The sequence below is a fragment of the Notolabrus celidotus genome, chromosome 3 (assembly GCF_009762535.1).
Source record: "Notolabrus celidotus isolate fNotCel1 chromosome 3, fNotCel1.pri, whole genome shotgun sequence".
Lineage (NCBI taxonomy): Eukaryota > Metazoa > Chordata > Actinopteri > Labriformes > Labridae > Notolabrus > Notolabrus celidotus.
The window spans coordinates 9,682,672-9,691,740 of record NC_048274.1 but is presented as its reverse complement, the minus strand read 5'-3'; the positions used below and the strand labels follow the sequence as shown (position 1 = coordinate 9,691,740).

Sequence of the window (9,069 nt, the reverse complement as noted above, 5' to 3'; positions counted from 1 at the left end):
TAATATTTCAAAATTTTATTAACGAACATAATCTCTGAGGAACAACAGCAGTTCTCGCGCTCTCTGTACATGCAACTGTAGAAAATAACAATTTAGAATTTTTACTTTTCAGTTTTAGTCTTTTTTTCCCATCCATCCTCATTTTCAGTTTCTCGCATTTTGATTTTTTTGTCTTTTTTTTCTTCACTTTTTTTGCAGGAAATCAACAACAGCTAGAGGTGAAAGTACTGGATTTCTGTTACAGCACTGACAATAGCATCAACGACCCCCCGTCCCCCCGTCATATATCCCCTCCCTTCCCCTCCCCTCGTAGCTGCTCCAACAATATGTACACAAATAAACTACATTGTACAAATAAAAAAATGTTACATTGTTACATAATAATCACCTGCAGCAAGCGCACGCAGCTCGTTTGCTGTTAGAACCCCACATTCTACGCAATTTTTCAGACTAGTACAAAGAGGAGGGTGCAAAACGTCCTGGGAGGTTTTATTTACAGAGCTATGTACAGTATGTCTCTTTCACGCATTACAAGGAGGAAAATTTACACAGCGGAGACCAACTTCAACTCAAAAACATACCACAGGTGTCAGAAAAAAACAAAAAGATAATAAATAGGTTATTTCTCACCATTTAAAGAGTAGTTCTCCATGCTTTGTATTAGTCATTTCCCACTCTAAAAAAGGAACAAAGAAATAGCTACAGTCTGGGTTTGAATTAAAAAATAAACAACAAAACTAGAAAAAAGGCTTGAAATCGTGATTCTACAGAATGAAAAAATAGCCAGTAAGAAAAAAAAAAACAACACATAACAAATCTAGAATCAACATTATGAGTGAATGTGAGGAGAGTAGAGGTAATATGTTGCTGACTGAGGTGGCGTCAGGCTAGAGTCTGTATCACCACGGCCAAGTGCTCTACTGTGCATCTGAGGGTCGATGTGTTTGTCTGTCTTCAATTAAAACCAGAGATCGCTCTTTTGTTAGTCTCTAATGTTCTCAACGTGGATTGTTTGTGTATTGCTCTGTGCAGCGGTGTACCGCGGTCTGGAGAGGGCGGCGGGGAGAGGGAAGGGGAGGGGGGGCGTTCAGCTGTGTTCGACCATCACCATTTCAAGCCTTTGTGGTTCAAAAAAATTACAAAAGTAAAAACAAAGGCAGGGATCAAACCGTCGAGAAAAGGGTGACACACATGAAACGGAAAAAACACACACTTGTTGATGTTTTGTAAACAATAGTGAGAGGGTGTGGTCGGTCAGGGCATAGTAACGGTATACATTCTGCTCGATAAGCAACGTGATTGACATGCCACTGGTGTTTATGCTCTATACAGGAAACAAAACAAACCCCTAAGATAAACACAACAACATTCAAAAACTACATACACGGAGCTAAAAAACACACGAGGATTCTGTGAACAAAAACACCCTTAAAACCTCTCCCCCCCAAACAACGGTGTAAGCAACCAACAACAAAATAAACAACAAACAAACAGGGGTTTAAAAAAACCAACTCATTTCTGGGTGTGTGTTTTTGTTTGCCAACCAGGATGTGTGTTATCTCTCAAACATATCCAGAACGTTACATCTAGCCACCTTGTCTGCACAGTGTAATAGCAACAACCATTGCACTTGACTAGACATACCATACACAGCTATGCTGACTGACAGTGTGTAAATAACTTAGAGGGTTTCAGGTAATATTGCCATCAGGATACATGAGCAGCTCTCACACACAGACAGGCAGCCCATGTGGTAGGTCGGGAAAGCTTTTCAAAACCCACTTTAAAAAAAAAAAAGAGAACCAGAACGTGTCAGAAATGAAAGATAAGATGGGAGTCTGATTAACGATAAAAGAAGTGATCCGCATGAAGCTAGTCCTCTGGTTTTGTTTACACCTGTCAAACTTTTTGGTTCATTCTGAGAAGGTTTAAGTCTCTGGACTGTCTGCTTGGGCCCGACACAAGGACATGAAGGTGGCAGAGAGCCGCCTCCACACAACGGAGCAAATGAGGAAGCTAACATTTAAAATCCCTGACAACGCCAGTCAAACCCCCCCGAGATTAAAAGACGGACGAGTGGAGCCGAGGTCAGGTCTGAACCGGACCGGACTTCACCGAGCGAGGTGTTCAACTGGAATCAGACGACTCCCCAGAAACTGTAATAAAATTTAAATAGATTTAAAAACACCGGTTCAAGTGAGAGACCACAGGTCTAAGCAAAGCCAATTAAGGGTTCTGGAGGTTTTTGACACTCTGGCGCCATCTGGTGACTAAAACTGAAAACAGCAAGCTGCTCTTCAACATTGAACAAAGTTATGGAATGAAACTATCGAGTGGCTGTGACAACTCTTCAGTCTGTAAAGAAACGCAGACAAGCTGAGAGAACGAGTGATGAAGTGCTGGAGACCCGTGTCCGGTTGGTTTTTAGACAATGACGCTTTGAGGTGATCAGAAATGATTTCAGTCCAATCATTTTGGAAAATTCAAAAACAAATCGGAAACAAAAGCAAAATGAAAATGAAGGTTTTGTGTGTGAATGACATCGAACTTTCATCCCACCCATATATATCTGTGTGACTTTGCCCAACAATGAGTACATTTTTTTTTCACTGAAAAAGGCATTTTCTTGGTTCGAATTTTTTTAGATATACTCGTGTAAAGCAATGAATAATAATCCTCTGTCTATTCTTTAAATAAATCCTCAACAACTATTTTGCTACATCTGAGGGACTATGTGGTGTTGGGCCCGTGGGAGGCCGGTTTAATCCAGAAGGTGATCTCTGTCAGCTATTTGTGAGCTGTGATCCGCGTCCAGGGGAGTTCTCTAACCCTGGACGGGATCCACAGACGGGATCATAGAACTGTGCACTGGAGTCTTTCAGATACTGACAGAACCATGTACACATTTTGGCCCATGGATATGAGGGGGGAAAGTGCTGCCCAAAAGTGAACTGTACATAAAAAGATACTTTTTATTTCTTTTATGTTTTTCTTTACACTTAACTGAGTGATATTACAGTACATAGGTTATTTACAACTGTGCAGTAATGTGTGGCAAAATAAATTATCTAGAAGGCAGCAAGAATACATTGGTTAACGAATATAAAAACTGTACATAATTTACGGAATACAACTTTTTTTCAGTTTTCTTTTTGTTTTTTTCCATTAAACTAATATTGGCTCTGTAGTGTTTCAAGTCACTTCCTCAGAAACAATGAAATGCCCAAGTAAAGAAATAGACAAAAACAATATTTCTCTCCTCCTGCTGAACCACGATTTCTCAATAGTCTCTTTGAATCTCAACATTCGTTTTGTTTGTTTCTTCTGCTGTTCCTGTGGTGTTTTTGCAGTCCATGGCAGTCTGATGTGTTTTTGTTGAACCAGCAGGGCGGCTGAGGAGCACTCCGGTCTGTCCTCAGAGATCCACGCCTGCTGTCTTCTGTTGATCCAGGTCGAGAGGCTGCAGGGTCAGTCTCTTCCTCTCAGACACTGGGCCCTGAACGTGCACACGCAATCGCTGACCCTCTGCTGTGTTCCCGCCCGCCTCAGGCTCTGTTGCTCTACTGATGAGGCCGTGTGCAGCGTGAACAGAGAGGGCGGTCGGTCGCGTCAGCCCAAAACCAGTATGGGCTAGTTCTGGCTTTCTTGTCTGTTCCCAGATGTAGATACACGTTGAAGATCCACATGTTGCACCACAACTCCGCAGACTTCCTCTGGGTCAGCGCTGGACTAGTTCTCTCGGCCCATCATGAGCCTCGGGTCAACAGGGGAGGCTTCTCCTCAGTCCTCCCTCAGGACAGGCACCACGCTGACGGGATAGCTCTTCTCTGAGACCTCCTCCCAGTGTAGATGGGTCTATTTGAAGCGGGGACCAAAAAAACGAACTCAGAAAATATATCTCTGTCCCCTAACTGAGCACTGAGGAGTTTAGTCAGAGCCTCAAAGCAAAAACATTTTCTGCTTCTCAAACTCTGCTCGAACAAAAGCGTAAAAACTTTGAGGATGAAAGTGCAAGTTGTGTATTTTCTTTTTCCCCAGTAAAAACAAGTTTCCTTCTTCACGGAAGGGAATCCAGAGCAAGTTTTTTCATCTTTACTTTTTCTATAGAATATAATTTTTTCTGTCTAAAGTCCTCTTTCAAACTTGCTAGCCCTTTCCATTCGTTCTGTTCGACGAAGTCTCTTTGAGAAGAAGTGATTCAGATGAAGTGTTGTCTCCCTCTGTGAGCACAGGTGTGTCATGCAGGCAGCAGGACGAAGTCGTCGTTGACATCGACCATTGGTACGTAGAAGGACGGCACTTCGTTGACGCAGAGGGACTTGTGCCCCGCTGGGTCCAGCTCTTGGACCTTCAACTGCCACTCCATCCTTTGCACTGCGTTAAGGGCGGCCGCCTCATGTTGCTGCCGCATCAACAGACATGTCTGCAGAAAGAGAGGAAACGTTGATTTGTTTGAAACATAACTGTGGTATTTGTGCCTTTAACTAAAGAAACAAAGACATGAAGCAGAGTCTTAAAGCTCACCTTCATGCGGTCGTATTTGTCGTCCACATCCTGGATCCAGGAAATGAACTGACGGGCGTTGAAGCGATCTCTCACAGATTTGTTCTCATCACCCTGAAAATAAAAATCACATGACCATGAATTTATGGAAAGAACACAACTCTCTACCTCTTATAATTTACATGACACTATAAAATAATAATAACAGTAATAATAACAATAATAATAATATAATAATGTGAAAAAATTATAATTACAATTTAAAAAATAATGATAATAGTTCTAATAATGATTAAAAAATAAAAAAAAAGATAAGATTGATAATAATTATTAGTAAGTAAAAATATTAATCAATAATCATAATGATAATTAAAATAATACAAAATAATAAAATTGAAAATAATAATTATCATTATATAAAGATGACAACAAGGGTAATGATGATAATAATGATATAATGGTTATAATAATAATGACATTATCATAAAAATGATGATAATTATATTAAAGTTTCTTAAAGTGTCCTCTGGCAGGCTGTTATACAGTTGGGGGCTCTGACAGCAAAGGCCCTGTCTTTAGTTTTCAGTCTAGACCTTGGAACGGGGAGCAGAGCATTGCCAGAGGATCTCAGACTGCGTCTCGTCTCATAGAGGGATAAAAGCCCAGAGATATATAAAGGGGGGAAAGTCCATGTTGTGTCTTTAACATGATGAAAAGTATCTTAAAAATCGATCCTAAAAACAATAGGTAGTGAATGTAGGGATGCTAAAATTGGGGTGATGTGGTAACATTTTTAAAGTTCTATTTAAAAGCCGAGCTGCTGCATGTTGTATTTTGTCTGAAGGCGGTGGATGGATTTCTGATTGAGACAGGTGTAAAGTGAATTACAGTAAGCAAGGCAAGAAGAAATAAAAGCATATAAATTCATATATGTCATACCTGGCTCTCTGATGGCATGTTGTAGACTTCAGAGTCCAGCAGCATGGTGCAGGCGCTGAATGGCACAGCCTGATTGGCTATGGTCCTGGCTGCTCTGCAGTGAACCCTTAAAACCTCCTGCTCGCAGGAAACAATCAGCTTTTCCTGTGAACGTTGAGAAGAACAGAGGGACAAAAATTAACTTAGGATTTTACACTCCATGCTGGTTCGACCCTTAGGCTTGTTGGTGAGGTTAAAAGAAATGAGTTTTTATAAACGAAGCAGCTCTGTATGTTTCATAGAGATGGTCTAACTTCATTATGTGAGTTAGATTAAATAGATCTATGTCTGGGATTCACTCGGGTCGGCCCAGGAGTGGAGGGTATGCAGATTTCACTTCAATTTCCATTAAGGACAGGCTTTGATCTGTCTTCAAAGAGGTGCTCATAACATTGTGTGTATATGTGTTTAGCTGTATGTGTGAAAGAAGGGACGGAGCGAGAGAGAGATCAAGCAATGAGTGAATTAAGGATGGAGGATAAGAGTGTATCCGTTACCCGTTCTATGCTGTGCTGCAACCTGAGCTTCCCTCTCACTGCCTCCTGCTGTCTGAAGAGCTCCTTCAGAGGCTCTGAGAGCGATGGAGGAGGGGCGATCTGAGGAACACACAACAAAGAGTGTTAGGTAAATACGTCCGAGGACAAAAACAAGCTTTGTTTATCAGTCTGTGGTCAGATACAGTGATTTCATCCTTTAAATGTGTAAATAAAGTGATTTTTAAACAAATTTTCTCTGTATTGTCTCAAACATTATAAAAGACTTACAACAGGTATGTGAAGCTTGCTCAGGGGTTTGCCATCCAGCAGGTAGGAGCCGGTGTAGGTCACATATTCAGCATAGCACTGCGGGGCCTGCGGGGTGATGTAGCACAGAATCTTCCTCTTCTCCTCGATCTTCTTCCTGATCTGCAGGTACTCAAAGTAGGGGTTGGATCGGTCGCTGTGATACGGCTCGATGTCATCCAGCTTAATCGCGTTAACAACGACAGCCAAGGTCTGTTGGATCATCTCTCTGGTCTGCTGCATGGCTGTGTTCACCAGCTGGACCTGGACCTGCTGCCCGGCAGAACGAGGGAACTTCCTCTTCCGCGGGTGCTGCGTCTGCGAGTCCTCGTCGTCGATAGGAAGCGGGCGTCCTTTCGTCGTCTTGCTGATGACGACTGACGCAGATGTTGTCACAGAAGTGGGGACAGACACGGCCGGGGTCGAGTTAGTGGTGGCGACAGTAAGCACAGAGTCTTTCTCTTTCTTTGGAGCTGAGAGGGAGGAGGCTGACGTGGGTGTCGGGGTTCTCGTAGGAACTGGATTAATGCTCACTGCCGGACTGGTGGTGATCGGGGCGATGGCAGCAGATGAGGTTACGATGCAGGAGGTAGGAGGGACAGCAGCAACAGAGGGATTGTTCTTGGCGCGATTTCGGGTCATCCTTTGAGGGATTTCATCCACCTTCTTGGGGACATCTAAGGTGGGGGAAACGGCTGTCAGGGTTGCCGGTGTTAGTTTGGATGTGGTCTCTTGAGTGTCTGGTAGTTCCACCGGGCTGGACAGGGGGACGGGAATAGGGAGCTGAGGAAGGGGGCTGCACGACACGGACTCGGCTACAGGCTCCGGCATCTCCTCTTGTCTCACCTCGGGCTTCACAGCGGACACTGTATCCAGGGCAAAAGGCGGGGACTCGGGGAGGGACTGGATTTGGATGTGATGTTGCTGGCTGGCGTCTGGTTTCACAGGCGAGTACAGTATGTCCAGCTCATCAGGTCCTCCATAGGGTCCTTTTCTCTCCAATATGCTATCCTGCTGCTGAGTGAGACACAAGGAGCTGTTCACCGGGGTGTTCTGAGGAGGAGAGACTAACTCCTGCTGGCAGTTGCCGTGTGGTGATGGAACCATTAAGTCTTGTCCGGTAGGTTCCACTAAACCTTGATCTTCAGCGGGGCAAGTGGTCTTAGCCAGGCTCGGTAAGTCCACTTCCATGATGTCCGAGTCATGTCCTTCTGTAATCGTATGTCTTATGTGGGGCGTCACAGCCTTGGTGTGGTCAGCTAATTCTGGGTCTCTGGTTTCAGCTTCTTCAGACTTGTCTGGCAGCGGGAGGTCGGGTAAGGAGAACGGTCCCAGGTCATCCAATTCATCGGCATCAGCAGAAAACGGGTCTGCCCAGGGAACCACAGGCTCGGGACCCACAGCTGGAGTCATGTGGCTCTCGGTGGGAGCACTGAAGCTGTGCATGGTTTGTCTGCCGTCTGGTTCCTCACACGCCGGCTCGCTGTTCATTTGAGGACTCTCCTCGGTGCTGGGTTTGTTGCAGTCTTGAAAGAAAGACTCCAGCCTGTTGGAGGATGATGAGGTGTTTAGATAGCTGGGTTCCTCCTCATCGATCGCTGCGTCAGGTCTCTCTGGAGAGGGGATGTCTTCTACAGCATCCTTCTGCTCGTCGTACTCCTCTGGGTCCTCCTTGTGCCAGCTGTTCCAGGCAGCATACGGAGGAGTGACGTTGGGGTGGCCTGACAGGTGCTGAATGTCGCTGTCCGTGTGAGAGTACGGGCTGGTGATTTTGGAGACGGCGGCCTCTATTTCTCCGTACGTCCTATGAGGAGATTTGAGATCCATCTCAGCGTTCCAGCCCAGGCTGTGATCATAGCAGTTCTCTCCGTGGTTTGGAGCAGAGTGTGAGGGGGAGAGCTGGTGGACTTCTGGTTCCTGCTGCTCTGGGGACTCTACAGGCCAGCTCTTCCTCAGCGGGTCCTCAACTGGAGGGGAGAAGGAACACTGTTCTGTTGTTTGCTCCGGCTCCTCCACGGCACTGTGATCAGCATCAGCTCTCTCATCCAAAACACCCACATCCCCCATGTCAGCTTCTTCTTCTTCTTCCTCCTCTTCCTCCTCCTCCTCCTCCTCTTCTTCTTCCTCCTCTTCCTCCTCTTCTTCTTCCTCCTCCTCTTCTTCTTCTTCAATCTGCTCCTGTTCCTCTGTGACGGAGGGGAGATCTGAGAGGACCAGGTTTGGCTCACTGTGGTGAGGCTCGGAGATGTCATCGATGTCCAGAGGCGGCAGAGCAGCAGGAGCCGGGGTGGGCGGTGCAGCAATGTCGAAGCAGGGCTCCTGGGGGTCCGGTCTGTGCACCGGTGTGGACGGTTTGGGCAGGTAATTGTTGTACACACTTTCTGGAAGGTGATCATTACCTTCTGAACCAGACAGAATTGGTGCTGCCACATCAGGAGTGTGATGGGCTGGCTCCAGCCGCGGCGACAACATTCTTATGGGAGAGAAGTACGGAGACGACAGACACTCCAGTCTGTCCACTGTCGCTGATTTGTCCTCTAGAATTTGTGAGGAAGATGTCGGATCATATTCAGCTGCCAGTTCACTCTGCTGTCGAAGGAACTTATCAGCCTCAGCCTTGAACTCATCCTCCAAAGGCCTGCGGACGTCAGAGGATGCAGAACATCTGACCAGAGGCAGCTGGAGGTTCTTCGCAGGAGTCGGGCAGGTTCCCTCCTGGAAACTCTGGGAGTTGGAATACCTGCTGGGTGGACAACAGAACAACAAGATATTAGAAAACACGTCAAATACAAAAGTTACAGAACAC

The 9,069-nt window shown here is 45.4% G+C and overlaps 1 protein-coding gene across 1 annotated transcript in view; it reads right to left on the bottom strand.

The window, feature by feature from the left end:
• Positions 1 to 9,069, bottom strand: part of ankrd11 (ankyrin repeat domain 11) — a 123,050-nt gene continuing 113,981 nt past the window's right edge. The window contains exons 10-14 of the mRNA XM_034679934.1: positions 6,246 to 9,006; positions 5,979 to 6,077; positions 5,443 to 5,586; positions 4,525 to 4,617; positions 1 to 4,423 (exon numbers count right to left, since the gene is read on the bottom strand). Of these exons, the coding sequence (XP_034535825.1) occupies positions 4,238 to 4,423; positions 4,525 to 4,617; positions 5,443 to 5,586; positions 5,979 to 6,077; positions 6,246 to 9,006 (3,283 nt within the window). The 3' untranslated portion in view covers positions 1 to 4,237. The remainder of the gene's footprint in view (positions 4,424 to 4,524; positions 4,618 to 5,442; positions 5,587 to 5,978; positions 6,078 to 6,245; positions 9,007 to 9,069) is intronic.